The sequence below is a fragment of the Mustelus asterias genome, chromosome 7, assembly GCF_964213995.1.
Source record: "Mustelus asterias chromosome 7, sMusAst1.hap1.1, whole genome shotgun sequence".
NCBI lineage: Eukaryota > Metazoa > Chordata > Chondrichthyes > Carcharhiniformes > Triakidae > Mustelus > Mustelus asterias.
The window spans coordinates 78,245,357-78,267,423 of record NC_135807.1 but is presented as its reverse complement, the minus strand read 5'-3'; the positions used below and the strand labels follow the sequence as shown (position 1 = coordinate 78,267,423).

The following is a 22,067-nucleotide window of genomic DNA, read 5'->3' as shown; positions in this document are numbered from 1 at the left end:
CATCATTGTTTGAGATCCGACCTGCTATGGTGGTGTCATCAGCAAACTTGAAAATCAAGTTGGAGGGGAATTTGGCCACACAGTCATAGGTGTATAAGGAGTCTAGTAAAGGGCTGAGGATACAGCCTTGTAGGGCACCGATGGCTTGGAGGGCTGAAGGGCCTGTTCCTGTGCTGTAATTTTCTTGGTTCTTTGTTGAGGATAATCGTGGAGGAGCTGTTGTTGCCTATCCTTGCTGATTGCGGTCTGTGGGTTCGGAAGTCTAGGATCCAGTTGCAGAGGGAGGAGCTGAGGCCACAGTTTTGGAGATGCATTTTGTGGGAATAATGGTGTTGAAGGCTGAGCTGTAGTCAATAAATAGGAGTCTGACAACAGTGTCTTTGTTATCCAGGTGTTCCAGGATTGAGTGTAGGGCCAGGGAGATGGCAACTACTGTGGACCTGTTGCAGAGATAGGTGAACTGCAGTGGATCCAGGCAAGCTGGCGGCTGGGATTGATCCGTGCCATGACTCATCTTTTGAAGCACTTCATAATGATGGATGTCAGAGCAACTGGGCGAAAGTCATTAAGGCATGCTGCCTGGCTTTTCTTTGGTACAGAGATGATGGTTATTTTCTTGAAGCAGGTTGGAATAAGGAGAGGTTAAAAATGTCTGTGAATACCTTCGCCAGCTAATCCACGCAGGATCTGAGTGCTCATCCCGGCCAGTTGATTTCCATGGGTTGTCTTTGGAGAAGGCTGATCTGACGTCTGCAATCGTGACCTTGGATACCAGTTCGGCTGAGGCATCTGGGGAGGAAGGTGTGCTCTCACTGACCTCTTGCTCAAAACAGGCATAGAATGCATTGAACTCATCAGGGGGGTGGGGGGTGTATTCCTGCCGGTGATTCTACATGCCTTGATCTTGGAGTCTGTTATGTCATGCAGACCTTGCCATAGTCGGTGGGAGTCCGTGTGGTTAGCCTGGGACTCTGGCTTGGTCTGGTACTGTCTCTTAGAATCTACAGAGAACCAAGGATGCCATCTGGATTTCTTGTATAGGTCAAGGTCGCCTGACGTGAATGCCTCAGACCTGAACTTAAGCAAGCAATGGGTATACCTGTTCATCCATGGTTTCCGGTTGGGAAACACATGGATTTGTTTCTTTGCCATATAGTCTTCTGCATACTTACTAATGAAGTATGTTACGATAGTGGCATACTCGTTCAGGTTGGTCACTGAGTTCTTAAATATTGACCTGTCCACTGATTCGAAGCACTCCCCTAGGAGATTATCCGATTCCTCAGATCACCATTGCATGACTTTCTTTATCGGATTCTCCAGTTTCAGTTTTTGCTTGTAAGCTGGAGCAGGAGCACAGCCTTGTGGTTTGATTTTGCCGAAGTGTGGGCGGGCAATAGAGTGGTAGGCATGTTTGATGTTTGTGTAGCAGTTGTCTGGAATGTTTGGGCCTCTGGTGGAACAGACATGTTGGTGATATCTTGGTAGGACACTCTTGAGCTTGGCTTGGTTGAAGTCCCTGGCCATGATGAATAAGGCCTCCGGATGTTTCATCTCAAACAGGAAGATTTGACAGGAGGGTGCAGGGTGAGGACCACACAGTTTTTCTTTCACCCCCGGGGCAGGATGACTTGCAGATGGCCTTCTGGATGTCAATTGAGACCCTTAAGTGAGCAATTAATGTCCATTTAATCTGCAGAACCGCTGCCATTCTCCTGGGGCAGCACCTCAATAATCCTTGTAATTTGCTGAAGCATGATTGTTGAGCTATTGTGGGCTCTTGAAGCTGCTTTGAGCACTGGTATCTGCAACCATCTATGATGGTAACAGTCTGCATGGCAGCAAGCTTGACTGCATGGCACAGTGCAGACCTTGTTCACTATAGTGCTTGGATGTTGGATGGCTTCCGGTATCAACCATCAGATGCTGCATACAACTAGGTCCATAAGTGCTGTCATGGGGTTGTCCACCACTTCATTGATGGAAAGGATGCGCTCCAAGCTTTTCATAAAGCGCTCTACCAAATTAACATAGAAACATAGAAACCCTACAGTGCAGAAGGAGGCCATTTGGCCCATCGAGTCTGCTCCGACCACAATCCCACCAAGGCCCTACCCCCACATATTTACCCGCTAATCCTTCTAACTACACATCTCAAGGACAATTTTTTTTTTAACCTGGCGAATCAACCTAACCCGCACATCTTTGGACTGTGGGAGGAAACCAGAGCACCCGGAGGAAACCCACGCAGACACGAGGAGAATGTGCAAACTCCACACAGACAGTGACCCGAGCCGGGAATCGAACCCAGGACCCTGGAGCTGTGAAGCAGCAGTGCTAACCACTATGCTACCGTGCCGCCCAGCTGAATGTCTCCATGTTTCTTGATAATGACAGCAGGCTCTGTGGTATTGCTACCAATTCACCAAGCATTTCCATGCCTATCAGCTTTTTCCAGTACTTCACACCATTGAAGCCCTCGTTTGAGTCCTCTGCGGTAGTACCTGCCTGCGAGCTCCCCCTCCTGTAGGCATCCTCTCCCCCTAGCCCGGTTGCACTCGACTTGTGCCTGGTGATGCTGCATGAGCAGATCCGCCTTCTCTACTGTCATCTAAAGTCAAAGCAGTGTCACTTCCGGCGTTGGTGTCTTGGAGTGTCAGATCTTCAGACGTGTACCCTTCTTGCTGCTAATTATCAAGTTGCACTGGCTGGCTGGACAGCAAATCATGGGTTTCTGAAAGCATAAATGCTGAAGGGAAAGGTTGGTGTGAGGCAAGGGGCTGGATGGACAGCAGGAGGTGTAAGGTTACATCTTTGGCAGTTTCTACTTCATATTAGGTTGAGTAGGAATGAGGTGGGACTTGAGAAGGTACATAAGACAAGAGCATACTGTTATTCTGGATGGTTTCAGTGATGCTATTTGCATTGGCCTCACTTTCTGCTTTGCCGTATTTCAGAGCACTGTCTCCCACATGAAGCCATGATGTGAAGATGCCGGCGTTGGACTGGGGTAAACACAGTAAGAGTTTTAACAACACCAGGTTAAAGTCCAACAGGTTTATTTGGTAGCAAAAGCCACTGGCTTTCGGAGCGCTGCTCCTTCGTCAGGTGAGTGGGAGTTCTATTCACAAACAGGGCATATAAAGACACAAACTCAATTTACAAAATAATGGTTGGAATACGAGTCTTTACAGCTAATCAAGTCTTAAAGGTACAGACCATGTGAGTGGAGAGAGGGTTAAGCACAGGTTAAAGAGATGTGTATTGTCTCCAGACAGGACAGTTAGTGAGATTTGGCAAGTTGCGGGGGACATCCCGAGGCATGGTACATTGGGGAGACCATGCAGATGCTACGACAACGGATGAATGAACACCGCTCGACAATCACCAGGCAAGAGTGTTCTCTTCCTGTTGGGGAACACTTCAGCGGTCACCGGGCATTCGGCCTCTGATCTTCAGGTAAGTGTTCTCCAAGGTGGCCTTCACAACACACGACAACGCAGAGTCGCTAAGCAGAGACTGATAGCCAAGTTCCGCACACATGAGGACGCTCTCAAGCGGGATCTTGGGTTCATGTCACACTATCTGTAACCCCCACGACTTGCCTGGGCTTGCAAAATCTCACTAACTGTCCTGTCTGGAGACAATACACATCTCTTTAACCTGCGCTTAACGCTCTCTCCACTCACATTGTCTGTACCTTTAAGACTTGATTACCTGTAAAGACTCGCATTCCAATCATTATTTTGTAAATTGAGTTTGTGTCTTTATATGCCCTGTTTGTGAATAGAACTCCCACTCACCTGATGAAGGGGCTTGGAGCTCCGAAAGCCAGTGGCTTGTGCTACCAAATAAACCTGTTGGACTTTAATCTGGTGTTGTGAGACTTCTTACTGTGTTTACCCCAGTCCAACGCCGGCATCTCCACATCATGGCAAGTTTGGAGGTAGAGGGGGCATTTAATCAGGCAGGAGATTGCAGTGTAGGTGGCCTACACCTGATAAATCTGGAGTGGAAAAGTTCATGAGTGACCCTGAAGCCCTTAAGTGGGCAATTATTGCTTACTTACGGGCCACATTCTGCCAATGCTGGTATTCAACCAGCAGGAGATGTGGGATTTGCCATGCAGGGAGCCCAAAAATCAAATGCTGTTGCGTTTCCTTGCAGACTTCTTGGTTGGGGGGGTCTCTTGTTCAAAGACGTTCAGGAGGGAACATGCCCTTCCCGCCCGCCATGGGAATCGTAGCAGGTGAGGGATGGACCATGCAAAGGTCCGTTGACCTCAGGTGTGGTTTTCCAGTTTTGGGCCGAGCACAGCCAGAAAATCCCACCCTCAGTGCCTGATTGAGAGACCCTACATTGGGAAAGGGGCCTGACTGCGAGCCACCGTGCATCCCGTTCTGCTGACCCCTCCTGTGACCCCAATCCCATAACCTCCATCTGACCCTAATTCAGCTGAATTCTCCCATTGACCCTGGGTCTCTGGTTTGTGCGTTGCTGAAAGGGCAGTAGCTCTTGGGCAGGATTTCTGCCCTCAGGGGTCCTAAATCATGGGGGAAGGCCTGATGCTGGTAACTTCCAGCTGGCCTTCATCAATGGGGTGACGAGGGGCTCCCGCTGGTTCTCCAGCTGGTAGGCAAGGCCGCTATAACAAACACCAAATTCCACTCATGATTTTATGATATGCACATCTGCTAGGTGAGGATCCAAATAAGAACATGTACAAATAAATTTTACACTATTGCAAATAAAATTTTGTATAATGTAATTTTTAATGTATAATGGCTTGGCATTGAACATAAGTTGCGCTTGATTTTATGATCAGAACAAAGTGGAACCCTTTGTAAATTTTACTAGGTTTAAACATCATACTATAGGTAAACAACATTGAAAAAAATATTATTACCTTCTCAATGAGAAACATGAAGCATGGAATGAGAAAAAGCCATTAGGCCAGATCATTTACTTCTTCCATAGATTTCCTGGATGCTTTCAGTTTTTTGAACTGAAGTTCTTCAGTGTTAAAAGGTTGATGTTTTATTTCATTCTTCTTCAGTAAAAGATAAGAACCCAGTTTAACTGATGCATAAAATCCCAATTTTATCATTTTTCATTTTACTCTGTCTTAATACCACATTCATCAAATAAGGTTGCAGGATTAAGTTGCAAACCTCTTTACAGCTGTTATTGGTGGAACTGTACATCAGTGCACAGGAGATATATTTTATCAGATGAGATAGGTTGTTCCTGATAACTTTCTTCTCCCGAGTTGATATCTTTTGAAATATTGAACTTGGGTGAGAGACAATAAATGTGGCTTTACAACAAAATAGAAATATCAATCCTAAGTCACAAAATAAAACAAAAATCAGTGTTTTACTGCTGAATTTACCAGGTGACAGTTCAATACTGAAAAGGTTTCTGTAGGAACTAAAATTAGATTCGGCAAAAAAATAATTAATAGCTAAAGCAATAACATGTGTTTGAATGAGCTCTTTCTGTTCGAGGTATAATCTTGTGTTTTCCCCTATGAGCAATAGAATTATGAAGCATTTGTTGAACAATTCTATAGTTCATTTAGGAGTTCAGCTCTCATAATAGTTTATTCATCATAACAAACAATAATTATCAGCATTCAATGTCATTTCAACTAAAAACATTTGGATTCCTCACCTGCAGTTAAACTCAAATCCAGAACTTTTATCGGTGATTCTCCACTCCTCCACATGGTGTGCTGTTGAAGTTGTCACCTAAGGAAATCTTTCAAAATCACATGAATTGCTATGAGCTTTCACTTTTACACCGTTAGTCCTGCTGTGAAAACCCATTAAAAAATTAAGCCCTGTTAACTGAATTTTCCAACTGGATCTCTATTTTATAATTGCTTCTCTCTAGACTTTGAAAACTAATTTTATATTTGTGGGATGTCAATTTCTCCATTTTGATTTTTAAAAATCCATAGATTTTATATATAAAAATTATTTTAACAGTTTGTTTATGATATTCCAATTTCTATCTTAATCCCATGTGCCATCCCAATTTTTATTTCACACTCTAAAATTATTTAAAAAGTGAAGGATATTCAGTGCATTTTACTTCCTGGTTTACTGTCTGTGAGAATTTGCCAATGTGATCGGCAAGATGTGACATCATTGATATTGGATATTGGTGATTCTCTTTAGTTGGTGCCAGAATCAAATTAACATCAGGAATAATGAAATCTATGCCATGGAGATCACTAGATTTTTGTGGAAAGCTTTATTCGAGCACAGTGGCAATGCTGTCACTCCACTTCTGACCACAAAATGGAGGTTGTGAAGTTTTAATTTGCTGCAGTGAACCTCATTTCATACAGCCCTGAGTTCATCTAATGAATGTGTGCCAAGAAACAAAATGTGATGTGACCTTAATAGGTCATTGTTCTATTTGAGAATGTTGTACTTGATTCTGTGCATAATAAAAATCTGTCTATCATGTCGTCAAATGTCAGTTCACATCCCCATTGATCAGGAGTTGTATAACAAATTACACAAAATGCTCAGAAATAGGATAATTCCTTTTGTGAATAAAAATATAATACAGTAAGTTTATGGGTTCTGACAATATTTCGGCAAGAGTACTAAGGACTTGTGCTCCAGAACTTCTGTGTGCCTAGCCAAGCTGTTCAACAACACTGGCATCCACCTAGCAATGTGAAAAATTGCCTAAATATGTCCTGTACACAAAATGCAGGATAAACCCAATTACCATCCCATCAGTCTATGCTCAATCATCAGTAAAATGATGGAAGGGTCAACGACAGTGCTATCATGTGACACTTGTTTAGCAATAGCCTGCTCATTGATGCTCAGTTTGATTTCCACCGGGGTTACTCAGCTCCTGACCTCATTAAAGCTTTGGTCCAAACATGGACAAAAGAGCACAGTTGAGGTGAAAAGCCTTTGATATCAAGACTGCATTTCATCGATTTATGACATCAGGAGCCCTAGCAAAACCGGAGTCAATGGGAATCGAGGGAAATAACTTCAGACCTAACACAAAGGAAGATGGATGTGGCTGTTGGAGGTCAATCATAGAACATAGAACATTACAGCGCAGTATAGGCCCTTCGGCCCTCGATGTTGCGCCGACCAGTGAAACCAATCTAAAGCCCATCTAACCGACACTATTCCAATATCATCCATATATGTTTATGCAATAACCATTTGAATGCTGTTAATGTTGACAAGTCCACTACTGTTGCAGGCAGGGCATTCCACGCCCTTACTACTCTCTGAGTAAAGAACCTACCTCTAACATCTGTCCTATATCTATCACCCCTCAATTTAAAGCTATGTCCCCTCATGTTAGCCATCACCATCCGAGGAAAAAGGCTCTCACTATCCACTCTATCTAATCCTCTGATCATCTTGTAAGCCTCTATTAAGTCACCTCTTAACCTTCTCTCTAACGAAAACAACCTCAAGCCCCTCAGCCTTTCCTCATACGATTTTCCCACCATACCAGGCAACATCCTGGTAAATCTCCTCTGCACCCTTTCCAACACTTCCACATCCTTCCTATAATGCGGCGACCAGAACTGTACGCAATACTCCAAATGCGGCTGCACCAGAGTTTTGTACAGTTGCAACATGACCTCCTGGCTCTGAAACTCAATCCCTCTACCAATAAAAGCTAACACACTGTACGCCTTCTTAATAACCCTATCAACCTGGGTGCCAACTCTCAGGGATCTATGCACATGGACACCCAGATCCCTCTGTTCATCCATACTACCAAGTATCTTACCATTAGCCCAGTACTCTGTATTCCTGTTACTCCTTCCAAAGTGAATCACTTTGCACTTTTCCGCATTAAACTCCATTTGCCACCTCTCAGCCCAGCTCTACAGCTTATCTATGTCCCTCTGTAACCTGCCACTTCCCTCCGCACTGTCTACAACTCCACTGACTTTAGTGTCATCCGCAAATTTACTAACCCATCCTTCTACGCCCTCATCCAGGTCATTAATAAAAATGACAAACAGCAGTGGCCCTAAAACAGATCCTTGCAGTATACCACTAGTAATTGAACTCCAGGATGAATATTTCCCATCAACCACCACTCTCTGTCTTCTGACAGCTAGCCAATTCCTGATCCAAACCACTATATCACCCTCAATCCCATGTGTCCGTATTTTCTGCAAAAGCTTACCATGGGGAACCTTATCAAACGCTTTGCTGAAATCCATATACACCACATCAACCGCATTACCCTCATCCACCTCTTTGGTCACCTTCTCAAAGAACTCTAAGGTTTGTGAGGCATGACCTACCCTTCACAAAACCGTGCTGACTATCCCTATTCAAATTATTCCTTTCCAGGTGATTATAAATCCTATCTCCTATAATCCTTTCCAATACTTTGCCCACAACAGAAGTAAGGCTCACCGGTCTATAATTACCAGGGTTGTCCCTACTCCCCTTTTTGAACAAGGGGACAACATTTGCTATCCTCCAGTCCTCTGGCACTGTTCCAGTAGACAATGATGACCCAATGATCAAAGCCAAAGGCTCTGCAATCTCCTCTCTAGCCTCCCAGAGAATCCTAGGATAAATCCCATCCGGCCCAGGGGACTTATCTATTTTTACCCTTTCCAGAATTGCTAACACCTCCTCCCTATGAACCTCAATCCCATCCAGTCCAACAGCCTGCATCTCAGTACTCCCCTCGACACTGTCCCTCTCCAGTGTGAATACTGATGAAAAATATTCATTTAGTGCCTCTCCTATCTCTTCAGACTCCACGCACAACTTCCCACTCCTGTCCTTGACTGGCCCTAATCTTACCCTAGTCATTCTTTTACTCCTGACATGCCTATAGAAAGCTTTAGGGTTTTCCTTGATCCTACCTGCCAAAGACTTCTCATGTCCCCTCCTGGCTCTTCTTAACTCTTTCTTTAGGTCCTTCCTGGCTAACTTGTAACTTTCAAGCTCCCTAACTGAGCCTTCACGTCTCATCCTTACATAAGTCTCCTTCTTCCTCTTCACAAGAGATTCAACCTCCTTAGTAAACCACGGTTCCCTCACACGTCTGCTTCCTCCCTGCCTGACAGGTACATATTTATCAAGGACGCGTAGCAGCTGTTCCTTGAACAAGTTCCACATTTCAATTGTGCCCATCCCCTGCAGTTTCCTTCCCCAACCTATGCCAGCTAAATCTCGCCTAATCGCATCATAATTTCCTTTCCCCCAGCTATAACTCTTGCCCTTTGGTATGTACCTATCCTTTTCCATAGCTAAGGTAAACGTAATCAAATTGTGGTCACTGTCACCAAAGTGCTCACCTACCTCCACATCTCACTGTAGGAGTTCCTCAGGGTAGTGTCCTAGGCCTAACCATCTTCGCCTGCTTCGTAAATGGCCTTCCTTCCATCATAAGGATGTTCACTGATGACTGCACAATGTTTAGCACCATTCAACACTCCTCAGATACTGAAGCATTCCATATCCAAATGCAGCAAGACCTGGACAATATCCAGGCTTGGGCTGACAAGTGGCAAGTAACATGTGCGCCACACAAGTGCTAGATAATGACCATCTCCAACAAGAGAGGATCTAACCATTGCCCCTTCACATTCAATGGTATTACCATTGCTGTAACTTTCACCAACAACTTCCTGGGGATTACCATTGACAGAAACTGTACTGTACTAGCCATATAAATACTGTGGATACCAGAACAGATTAAAGGCTAGGAATCCTGCAGTGGGTAACTTACCTTATGACTCCCCAAAGCCTGTCCACCATCTACAAGGCACAAGTCAGGAGTGTAATGGAATATTCTCCACTTGCCTGGATGAGTACAGCTCCAACAACACTCAAGTGGCTTGACACCATCCAGGACAAAGCAGCCGCTTGATTGACACCCTTTCCACAAACATTCAATCCTTCCACCACTGACGAACAGTGACAGCTGTTTTTACCATGTGCAAGATGCACTGCAGCAACTCACCAAAGTTCCTTAGTCAGCACCGTCCAAACGCACGAGCCCTACCGCCTAGAAGGACAAGGGCAGCAAATACCTGGAACATTACCACCTGAAGGCTCCCCTCCAAGTCACTCACCATCCTAACTTGGAAATATATCGCCATTCCTTCATTGTCGCTGGATCATAATCCTGGAATTCCCTCCCTAACAGCACTGTGGGTGTACATACACCTCAAGGACCACAGGGGTTCAAGAAGGCAGCTTATCACCACCTTCTGAAGGGCAACAAAGGATAAACAATAAATGCTGGCATAGTTAGTGACATCCACATCTCAACAATGAATAACAAAAGAAAAAAAGAGGATCTTGTTGTTCCCCAAAAAGAAAATGATCTCCGTAAATTTTGCTTACATGCCCTCAGGATTGAAATCTTGATTTTGTACAGGGGAGAGTAATTGATGTTCTTGATAACTTGAGACCAGCAGCATTTGTCCAAGGAATGCAAAAAAAGTGGCAACACATTTTCATGCTGAATAAAAAACCAAATACTTATACTCGAGTCAAGACAGCAAATGTCATCAAATTTTGCATTTCATTTTCATATTTGGAAAGTAAAACGTATTTGTATAGCACCCCCCCCACCATTTTCATGCTTTGTATATATTCCTTTTGATATTCCCTAATTTTGACCATAGTTTAAGTGCACAATATACAATGTCTTTACTTTCTGTGTATTCGTAAACTACAGTTATCATCTTGAATTATAAATGTATTGCTAATTTGTCTGTGCTCACAAATGTTTCTGACTAAACTTGGAAGCATTTTTAAAATAAGGCATTTTATCATATAACCCTAACATTTTCTTACTTAACAGACACATTACTTTATTACAGTGCACATTAAGTGAAATGTGATGCATTGAATTAAACAAATATTTTGACTTTGGAAAACTTTCTAATGTTTGTTACAATGAATAAACTATTATGAGGGCTTGTTCCTTAAGCTCCCTTATGGCCCATATTCATCTGATGCTACATAATTCTGTTATACATGGGGAATCTCAAGATTATGCCTGGAACTTTCCAGTCTCCCATGCCCTGTTACCACTGCCAGCAAGAACAGAGAATTTGGTGCTCAGCCAGATCTCCATTCATAGTAGTGGGACCGGAGAATCCCTGCTGCAGTCCAGGTTGGAGAATTCCGGCCTATAATTCTGAAATTTAACTGATGTTACAGTTGCAGTCATTAATTATTCTTTTGCATTTTCCTCTGTGAATCTAACTTTATTTTCTAGATAACATTCTCCAGTATTGATTTTAAAAAGACTTGATTATTAAAGTTTTAAGACCCTGAATTCTGACTTTCAAAGTTTTGATTTTTGTTTGGCTACAAAGCCAATTTTACTTTTTCATCTGGGTTCATAGTTTCCATCTGAAGACAGGAAACAATAGCAGGGGCAACCTATCCTATCCTGTAACACACATCTCCTGAGCCTGCCAATTATTTTTTAAACTCCTGAGAAGGTCAGTTCATTGTTTAAACTTTTGTTTACAATTTCACTTTAGGTGACAACAAGACTATGCTCAGCACAGCGACTGGTTGCTAGGTTCTAGTACACAGACCACTGCAGGTTTGTGTGGTTCTGGTACAAAAATCACAAAATTTAATTAACTCTTTGATGTTCTATTGCGTGTTCTCTGAAGTGCCCTTTCGGTATGGTTGTATGCTGGCTGTGTTTTTGGACGGCCAGAGACTTGGCCCATGTTGAGGCTCAATATTTATTAATATAGGGTCAGCGAGTTGCGAGCAGAAACTAAGTCCAGTTAAGTCAAAAAGATAAACAGGATGCCAGATTAGTCATCGAACCCCAATTTGTATTTCAAAAGGATCTATCACCAGATTCAGGCTAACTTACCAGTTGCTCTGCAGTGGACGCATCGGAAGATAGCAGCAGCTACACCATCGGCGGGTACAGGGAGGTAATTCATAGGCTGTCAATTTGGGTTACTATTGTGCCTTTTCTGCCCTGCGGTTGGTCTGAAAATCATCCCTTAAAGTTCAATACTGCGTCATGTTGATGATTTGGACACTAAGTCATCAGAGGAGTGACTCTATAGTTTTAGATGGAAAGTGCTGCCATTGCTTATGAAACTTTTTCCATTTAAAGTCTTTAAGTGCAAAATCATTTTCATAACATCTTAAGTACACACCACGGAAGAAATAAAAAGTTGGAAAGGATCTCTAAGTCAATTTTTAAAAAAAATTAAATGTGAGAATAAATTATCATCTATCCTGTTTAAAATCACAGGATAGACTATTTATTCCATCTATTAGAGCTAGCACTTTCTGCTGTGGCTCTCTGCTTCCGTAGCACTTTCATCTCAAATTGCTTTAAACATTATATTCAAGGTATGTGAAATGAACAATCTAATATTTCAATGTTTATAAATGGGAAAACACTTTGTCTGCTTGTTTAATACTTTTTAAAAAATATATACAAGAAAAAAAATAGTTTTCTGTGAATGTAAAGTTTGTTCATCAAATTGTTGGCAAAGCTTCACTTTTTGGTTTGCTTTTCAGTCAAAACAGAACCAATGAGCAACAGTGATATTGCCACGACATCAACAGATGGATCTTTAGACAATTTCTCAGGAACAGGTAAGAAGACATGAAACGTTTTTAGTGAAAATCAGGCAAACCCATTTGCACTGCAGATAAAGTATAAGATTCTCAGTTTCAGCTCAGTAAGCAGGCCCTTGGGCAAATTCTACTTCTGAATTTTTACTGAGATGAAAAAAGGACAAGGTGTCATTAATGTTGCCAGTAACCAACCCATATTGTCCTTCTGACTGAATTTTATTATTTCCACAATCCAAAAAGAATATGGAGTAATTTATATAATTTAATAAGTTTCTTAATTATTTTTGTAAATAGACTTCATAGATAACAAGACTTATGTTGCCTTTATCTAGTTTTGTATAATCCTGTACCTAACGGAGTTGTATGTCATGATATATTCATAAATATAATTTGTAAATTAATACATATGTTATAAAGTTTTTATACTTCATTGTTCTAAGATTTTTATTCATTTGTATAATATGAAATCTAAACTGTACTTTCAGTTTAAAGAGGAAAAGTAAAGTCCAGCGAGAATTTTCTTCAACAGTCTGCCCAATTTTCCAGAATAAAACAATTAACTCAGAAGAATTTTGCTGGTTATTACTATAAAGAGATGCAGCCTCTTACCTGCTTTTGAGACATTTGTATCCAAGCTCCTCTTTTGGTATTGTTAATTGTTGGTGTCTCCAGGCACCCTGGGGAAGTTCCATTTGAAGCAACAGGACCATGACTTTGAACTAACCTAACAGTCATTCTGGAATGGCTTCCTAGTCTCGATATTCAATAAGATTTTGTTTAACTGTAAAAATATGGCAGCCCTTGAACAGAAAATATGGGGCGGAATTTTGTCAGAAAAATTCTAAGTGTCAAACGGATGAGAAAATGAGAGGTTTACTCGCAGGTTTTTCCAGCGAGGTAAGTTTGGTGAGTTAACGGCACTCTGTGAAATACAGAGGCCATGATCTGATTCCCATCAGTAGGGGGAGGTGCGGAGCCTGTTCAGGCCAGAAAGCCAGCTGTAGACTGCTAGGGGCACTATTGCACCCGGATCCCCCAGGACTGAATTCTCTGGGCATCTCCCACCCCACCAGTGCAAATTCATGCCAGCAGGGTTTAGAGTAGGTCCCCACTTTCGAGGAACTAGTGACCCAACCCCACTGGAGTGAAATGGGGAGGGGGGGTAATCGTGGCCCCCAGGGGGTTGTGTGGTGGGGGGTTGGTGCCCCCTGGGCATTGGCACCCTGGCAGTGTCAGCCTGTGCCCCCTAGCACTGACCAAGGGGACACCTTGGCACTGCCTACCAGGCATGAGGCACTGTCAAGGGGCGAGGCCTAGGGGTGATCGGTGGGAATGGGGGTGGTCCTGCCGCCAGTCCGCCATTTGGATCCTGTCTGGATTCGAGGGAGGCCAGCAATCGGGGGGTGGGGGGTGTCTGCCTACTGTGGGGGGTGGTCTGCCCCGCGGGGGGCGGTCTGCTGAGATTGGGGGGTCATCACTGCTGGCGGGGGCTGGATATCGGTGTACTCTGGGACGGGGTGGGGGTCGCGCTGGCCCGGGAATGCTTGTCGGGACCTGATCGGGCCATTGGGGATGGGGGGGTGGAGGGGCAGCACTGCGAGGGTCGCGGACTGGCTAGCAAATGGGAGACTGACAGTCGGGGCCATTGCACATAGAGTTCCAGAACTGTCAGGCTTTGGCGTGATTAGGCCCTGCCCTCCCCAAACTTTTAATGATATTCACGATTGTGACCTCTGCATTGCACAGAGTGTGGGAGATTCGAGTCTGAACTCCCACTGAAAAACAATTGTGATTTACACTGTTTTTCCCGCCAATTCAGCACTTAGAATTTTTTTGGGAGAATCACCCCCTTCATTTTTGAAAGGTCCGCCCCTAATTTTTTAGACTGTGTTGGCTAGTCTTAGATTCCCCAGTTAATGAAAATAGCTTCCCTTGATCTTAACTACCTGTTACCATTGGTGAAAACTTTGATCCTATCATTCCTTATCTTTTAAATTCTAGAGAATGTAACCCTGTTTTTTGTGATCTCTCCTTGTACCTTAACTGTTGGAATCCATATATCTTTCTGATAGACCTATACTGTACTCCCTCCAGGACTGATAGATTCTTCCTAAAGTATGCGTAGAAAGCATGAGCTGTGCACCTGCAATTTCCTACAATACCTGCAGATGTCAATTCCCAATCATAGCACAGAACTAACAGTTGTATAAATTAATGTATTAGTTAATTCATCTGTACCGAGTTAGCTTCTGGAAGGGGGAGCTGCAGGTAATTTCACAATACTTGAGCTGAGGAGACTAAAACAGAGTGAGCATAATTTTTGGCTGCAGTATATAATGGATAGCAGAGAATCGGCTGCTCCTTTTCGATACCTTTTCAATAACAAGGAAAATCAGATGTTTATCCATCCATTTTATGCACCTGGTAAGGATGGAGCTTTATATAGAATCCCATTACAGAGTATATGATAACGTAGCAGGTGAGAGCAGCATTAGAGTATGGCTGTGCTATCCCCCACTGTTCTCAGGAGAATGAAGAAGAAAATTAAAAACTGACAGTGGTAGAATTCTCCCCAAAAAATTCTTAGTGTCAAATTTGTGTGAAAACTGGAATAATTCACACTTTTTTTTCCAGTGGGAGTTCAGAGAAGAATCTCCCACATTCTGGACTGCAGAGGTCACCAGTGTGAATGTCATTAAGAACTAGGGGGCGGGGCCTATCAGCGCGCTGAGCAGGCTACTGCATGCGTCGATCTGTCAGTGCCGAGATTGGCACATGGGCAGTGGCCCTGCACTGATGGCCACCGCAAGACCCCTGTAATGCGGGTTCTCCACACCCCCATGGCCCACCCCGATCACTGCCCTCCCATCTTCCCCCACCCATCCCTATGCAGACTGGCAGCGGGACCCATCCCCCGTATGTCCCGCCACCTTGGCACTGCCCCATGCCTGATGGGCAGTGCCAAGGTATTCCCTGGGCATTGGCACTTTGCCCCTTGGGCAGTGCCAGGGGGCACAGGCTGGCACTGCAAGGGTGCCAAAGCCCAGGGGACATCCCACCTGACCCTCAGGAGGGCCCCAATTGTTGCCCCTTCACTCCAGCGGGATCGGGCCACTAGTTCCCTGTTAGTGGGGAGCTGCTCTACACCCGCTGGAGTGAACCACTCTCGTCGGGGGGTGGATGCTAGCGGGCCCGGAAACTTCAGTCCTGGGCCTGCTAATCACATTTAAATTATTTGCAAATGACCTTTTAATTGTCTTTGAGTCTCCCTTCCGATTTTTGGCGTGGATCTGACGCTGCCAGAAATCCGACGCTGGGAGAGCTAGCAGGGCATGAATGCGTGCACGAACCCCACGAATCGGCCGTCGTGAGAATGCTGTGGGAGAATTGCAGCCAGTGTCTTTGCGAATTACTTATATTGATGGATTAGCAGGAAAAAATGAAAAGTTCAGCTGGTCTAGAAATCAATGTATTATTATTTAAACAAATTGGTGAGATGATATCATAGCACAAGTTCCGAAAGCTTTCAGAACTCTTTTAACATGAAAGTTAGCTTATCTCTTTCTCCCTTTTTTAATTCTTCACAGCGATTGGTAGCAGCTTTAACCCAAGACAAACTCATCATTTTTCTCCACAGATTTATCCTTCCAAGTAAGATTTCTCTTATTCTTTAAAAATTAAGCAGCAAAAAACAAATTTAAACTCATAATCAGCTTCTCTGTTTTTATCATATTTTAAGATTTATTTATGAGGAAAATATATCCACATGTCTTGAATTAATAGTAATTTTTGCCTGCAAATTATTTATTTACAAATTTTACTCTCTTCGGAATACTTTTAGTTGTTAGCTGTTCTATTTACTCAAATTTAAGTAGCAGAATTCGTTTTGGGCTGCATGGTTATCACTGCTGCCTCTCAGCCACAGGGAGTTAGGTTCAATTCCTGGCCTGGGTGACTGTCTGTGTGGAGTTTGCATGTTCTCCCGTGTCTGTGTGGGTTTCCTCGGATGCTGCAGTTTCCTGCACACTGCAAAGATGTGCGGGTTTGGTCAATTGGCTATGCTAAATTGCTCCTTAGTGTCCCAAGATGTATAGGTTCGGGGATTAGCGGGGTTAATACGTGGGGTTACGGGGATGGGGCTTGGGTAAGATGCTCTGTTGGGGAGTCAGTGCTGACTTGATAAGCTGAATGGCCTTCTTCTGCACTGTCGGGATTCTATGATTAATTGACTCTAATTTATCAGTGGATCTATGCATTTATATATTTTTTAAAAAATTGTTTGCAAATCGCTGATCTGTCCTTCTTATTTGTAATGAACAGCGGGTCATATCCACACATTCTTCCTACACCACCTTCACAAACTATGGCATCATATGGACAGTCATCATATGCCACAGGAATGCAGCAAGCATCAATTTATGCAACTTATCCACAACCAGGGCAACATTATGGAATCCCATCCTATGGTAAACAGATATGTTTGTTTAAATTAAATATTTTTTCATCTTGTTTATTATTATGTTCAATGCAGTTACTGCACAAAATGAACTAACGGCAAATATGTCTTATAATTTGTTTGTAATTAGAAATTTTATCAAATAATAACTCTTCAGTTTCTAATATAACTAAATAAGAACTTGCAGATCTGATGTCACTAACTGATATAGGTGCATTATGGGCAGGCATCAAGACTGAAGGTGGATTGACTCAATCGCAGTCACCTGGCCAAACGGGATTTCTGAGTTATGGTTCAAGTTTTAGTGCACCTCAACCAGGCCAAGCTCCTTACAGTTACCAAATGCAAGGTCTGTGCCACTCTTAATATGATTTAAACGATTTCAATGTGTAGTGTTGTTTAACCAATGCATGCTATTTTAAGGATCAAGGTCTGAATTTTCACAGAGTCTCCAGAACCTTGCAAAATTTTGGGCAGGAACCAGATCTGGAAATCTGACCCCATTTCCAACAGATCCTATTTTTACTCAGCAGGGGGAACTGGGGCAGGGTGTGACTCCTACTTGTGGAAATCACAAACACAGCATGGTCATTTGAACTCTGCTGAGTTTTTGCTACAGCAAGAGCCTTATTCCACAGTGTCAGAGTTTAGGGAAGTCCTAAATGCTCTTGAAAGGTAGATGCGGTCTGTAGAACTATCAAGTTGTCAAGTTACTTAAATGATCAGCTCTTTAAAACTTTAAATATATTTGCTTGGCTATATCTGTGAGAGTTGAAAAAAAATCTGTTCTAGCAGTTTCAATAGCTGTTTGATGACATATCCCTACGTGCAATAATTACAGCATTATTAATGCGTGGCTGCTTTCTACAACATCACAATGGCAGATCTGGGTTGTAAATTTACAGATTAATTGACAGGTGGAAATGGTTATTAGATGATTAGTTTGTGTGTTATGGCAACAAGTCTGTTTGGTTTGATAAAGGGATTAGGTACTTGAGGGAATTTAAATGTTTTGAACGAGTTTTCATGAATGGAGTATTTTTTATATAGTAAACTCTGTAATACATATTTTGAACGTAAAAACAGAAAATGCTGGAAAATCTCAGCAGGTCTGACAGCATCTGCAGCATCTGTGGAGAGAGAATAGTGCCAATGTTTTGAGTCTGGATGACCCTTTGTCAGAGTTAATAGCAAAGAAAATCGGAAGAGCTTTACTATGAGGGTGGGCCTGGGGGGGCTATAATTGATGTAAATGATGGTGAAGAAAGCTTACAGCCCACATCTCCCATTGAGAAAGGTGGTAAAAGTGTCCAGTAAGTGATCAGAATGTGTGAATAGCAGAACAGAGGTATAAATGTTAAGGGACTGCCTGAGGAATGTGATAGTTGCACTGAAGGGGGGGAAGGGGCTGTTGGAGGCAAGATGGAGAGCAAGAATGGAGAAGTGGAAAAATGGAAGTGAGAATGAGTGATGATAATGGATGAATTAGATGAAAAAAAGAAATAAAATAAATGGGAATGGTGTAAAGGTGTTGGGGAGAGTTCATGTTCTGAATTTATTGAACTCAGTTTTCAGCCTGGAAGGCTGTGCCCAATCGAAAGATGAGGTGCTCTTCCTCCAGTTTGCATTGGGGTTCACTAGAACATTGCAAAAGGCCAAGGACAGACATATGGACAGGATGGTGTGTTGAAATTGGTGGCAAACACTTGGGCTTGTGCTTTTGCCCCTGAGTGAGGTAGCAGGAGCTGAGAGATTTCCCAGATCGCTGCACCTGCCGCAGAAAAAAGTCTCCAAAATGGAGGGATCTTCAATCCCACAGGGCAGATGTGGGAAAGTGTCTGAATCCTACTTGCGGACGGACCAAAGGTGTTTAGCAAAGCAGTCACCCAGTCTGCATTTGGTCTCTCCGATGTAGAGTAGACCGCATTGGGAGCATTGAATGCATTAGACCAGATTGAAGAAGGTGCATATGAAGCACTGCTTCACCTGAAAGGGGCGTTAAGGCCTTGGGATGGTGAGCAGAGAGGAGGTAAAGGGGCAGGTGTTGCACCTTCTATAATTGTACGGGAAGGTGCCGTGGGCAGGGGTGAGGTGTTGGGTGTGAAGGAGGAGTGGACCAGTGTGTTCGGGAGAGAACGGTCCCTGCGGAATGCTGACAGGGGAAGTGAGGGGAAGATGTGTTTGGTGGTGGCATCATGCTGGAGGTCAGCAGAAATGGCAAAGGATGATCCAGCATCCGCAGTATTTTGTTTTAATATTTAGAACACCATGGACAGACCTCAGGAGCCATGCTGGGATGAAAGAAAATAAAACTCTAAATATGTAATACAGAGTTCACTATATACAAAAACACTCCCATTGGTGAAAACTCATTCTAGACATTAAGTCCCCTCAATTTTTTTCCAGCATGATGCCTGAGGTCTGTCCATGGTGGATACTAGATGATTTGATATGGAGGGTGTCAGGGCAAAGGATTGAGGGGGTCAAGAGTTGGCACTAAGTTGGCATAAGAGCTATAAGGGGCCATTGAGTGTGGTGGTGCATTGGTGGCATGGAGGATATGAAGAAGCATTTGAGTGAGTGAATCTTCATGAGTTGGCTTGTATGGGCATGATGAGTATATGAAGGGTGAGGAATGTGATGGGTAAGGGCGAGAGGGCCTTATCTTTAGGGAAACAACAGGTACAAAGCACCAGAAAACTGCGGCAGGCCTTTTAAACAGCCTGCCATGACATTCTGCCAGTGGCCACCTCTAGTCTGCAGGTGGTGGACCTGACTCTTTCCCACATCTGCCCTGTGGGAATGAAGATCCCTCCATTTTGGAGACTTTTTTTCTGCAGTAAGTTCAGCGATCTGGGAAATCTCTCAGCTCCTGCTACCTGACTCGGGCAAAAGCACAAGCCCAAGTGTTTACCACCAACAATTGTATTGGCATACATAAACCCTGTATCTGACTATGATCTTGAAGTGTTTTTATGAACAAAATATTACAGCTGTGGAGGGAGGGACATTGAGCTTAACTGTGAAGTTCAGGCTGGTTCAGAAAACTTCATATATTTTATACACTGCTCTCTTCAAATGCCAATAAATACATATTTGGAACCTTGCTCTTGTTATACTTGCTACTCATGCATGTGAAGAGGCAGTGATAATGTCATTATATGCAATGGTGCTTAGTTGCTGTGATCCCTTCCTATCATTGAAAAATATGGAAATGTGGATGCAGTTGGTATATTTCACTTACTAGGGGGTGCCTGGAAAACAATTTTGTCTTGCATCAGGTAGAACCTTTGCATGTACAACTGTAGGAATTTGAATACAGGATAAGAATTATGGCTACATCTATGAGTTCATAGAGCTGAACTGAATCGCTTATTTTCTGTGAATTTCCAATACCACTAAATTAGCTAGGCTCAAAGACTCTGCAGCACCTGAGTACACTCTTCTTTCCTCGTGGCTGAGGTTTGAACAGCTTTTTTCTATCCAAAAGATACTTCCTTCACATCTGCCCCTCCAGAATATACCAGAACTAATAATGAAATGATGTAACTACATGTACTATGCAGTAGATGCATCATGATTTTAAACAGCTAAATGCATGGTGAGAGGTAAAGACCAAGTCTTCCCAGCAGAATCATAGAATCCCTACATTGCAGAAGGAGGCCTTCCAGTGCATCAAATCTATACCAACTCTCCAAAAGAACATCCCATCCAAGCTGTACCCTCTGCCCTATCCCTGTAACCCCGTGCATTTACCATGATCAATCCATCTAACCTACACATCTGTGAACTGTGGGAGGAAACCGGACACCTGGTGGAAACCCATGCAGGCATGGGGAGAACATGCAAATTTCACAGATTCACCCAAGGCTGGAATCGAACTCTGGCCCCTGGCACTGTGAGGCTGCAATGTTAACCACTGTGCCACCCTGCCAGAAGCAGGAAACTGTTTGGAAACCATTCTACTGGTTTCCAGCTTTTCCCCATCAGTTCCAAAAGTGACTGGGATGTGCATATTCAACTACATGGTCTGATACTTTTCTCATCATTTATACCCTAAGAGTTATGTGAGCTATGAATGTCGGTTCATTTCTCATATCCAGTGTTTCTGCAGAATGCCGAAGAAGTGGGTAAATTGCATTTTAAAGATGCTGCAGAGAATGGATGTGATCATGGGATGTGTGGTTCCTCTTTTCCAGCCATGAAATTTAAATTTTATGGAAAAATTACGCTATTCTTCGGCTGCCTTGGAGGTAGCATTCTGTTTCTCTGTGACTGGCATGCAAGACTGACCATGATGATATTCTTCTTGACCGTAGTGGCATTGTCACTGGAAACTCAACAAATGTATTGAAATTGTTTTGAAGTTGCAACACAATTCTGCCAAAGTAGAAAATTGCAGTCCTGATATAGGAGGGAAAAATTTATATTTTAGGGGCAATAATCTAAGTCCTAGCGCAGGGGAAAAGTCAGAGTCATAGAGGTTTACAGCATGGAAAAAGGCCCTTCGGCCCAATTTGCCCATGCTGCCCTTTTTTTAAAAACTCCTAAGCTAGTCCCAATTGCCCGCATATGGCCCATATCCCTCTATACCCATCTTACTCATGTAACTGTCTAAACGCTTTTTAAAAGATAAAATTGTATCTACCTCTACTACTACCTCTGGCAGCTTGTTCCAGACAACTCACCACCCTCTGTGTGGAAAAAAATGCCCCTCTGGACACTTTTGTATCTCTCCCCTTTCACCTTAAACCTATGCCCTCTAGTTTTAGACTCCCCTACCTTTGGGAAAAGATATTGACTATCTACCTTGTCTATGCCCCTCATTTTATAGACCTCTATAAGGTCACCCCTCAGCCTCCTACGCTCCAGAGAAAAAAGTCCCAGTCTATCCAGCCTCTTATAACTCAAACCATCAAGTCTCGGTAGCATCTTAGTAAATCTCTTCTGCACTCTTTCTAGTTTAATAATATTCTTTCTGTAATGGGGTGACCAGAACTGTA

General features: G+C 43.2%; 1 protein-coding gene across 7 annotated transcripts in view; it reads left to right on the top strand.

Annotated features, from left to right (window-relative positions):
- Positions 1 to 22,067, top strand: part of eya1 (EYA transcriptional coactivator and phosphatase 1) — a 183,954-nt gene that overhangs the window by 5,765 nt on the left and 156,122 nt on the right. For 2 of the 7 annotated variants that reach the window (XM_078217104.1, XM_078217101.1), the window contains exons 2-5: positions 12,549 to 12,626; positions 16,196 to 16,259; positions 16,929 to 17,074; positions 17,291 to 17,413. In XM_078217104.1, the coding sequence (XP_078073230.1) occupies positions 12,549 to 12,626; positions 16,196 to 16,259; positions 16,929 to 17,074; positions 17,291 to 17,413 (411 nt within the window). Of the gene's footprint in view, positions 1 to 11,564; positions 11,599 to 12,548; positions 12,627 to 16,195; positions 16,260 to 16,928; positions 17,075 to 17,251; positions 17,414 to 20,206; positions 20,210 to 22,067 lie in introns of those variants that run through there. The other 5 variants (XM_078217107.1, XM_078217106.1, XM_078217103.1 and 2 more) reach the window with 4 other exon arrangements.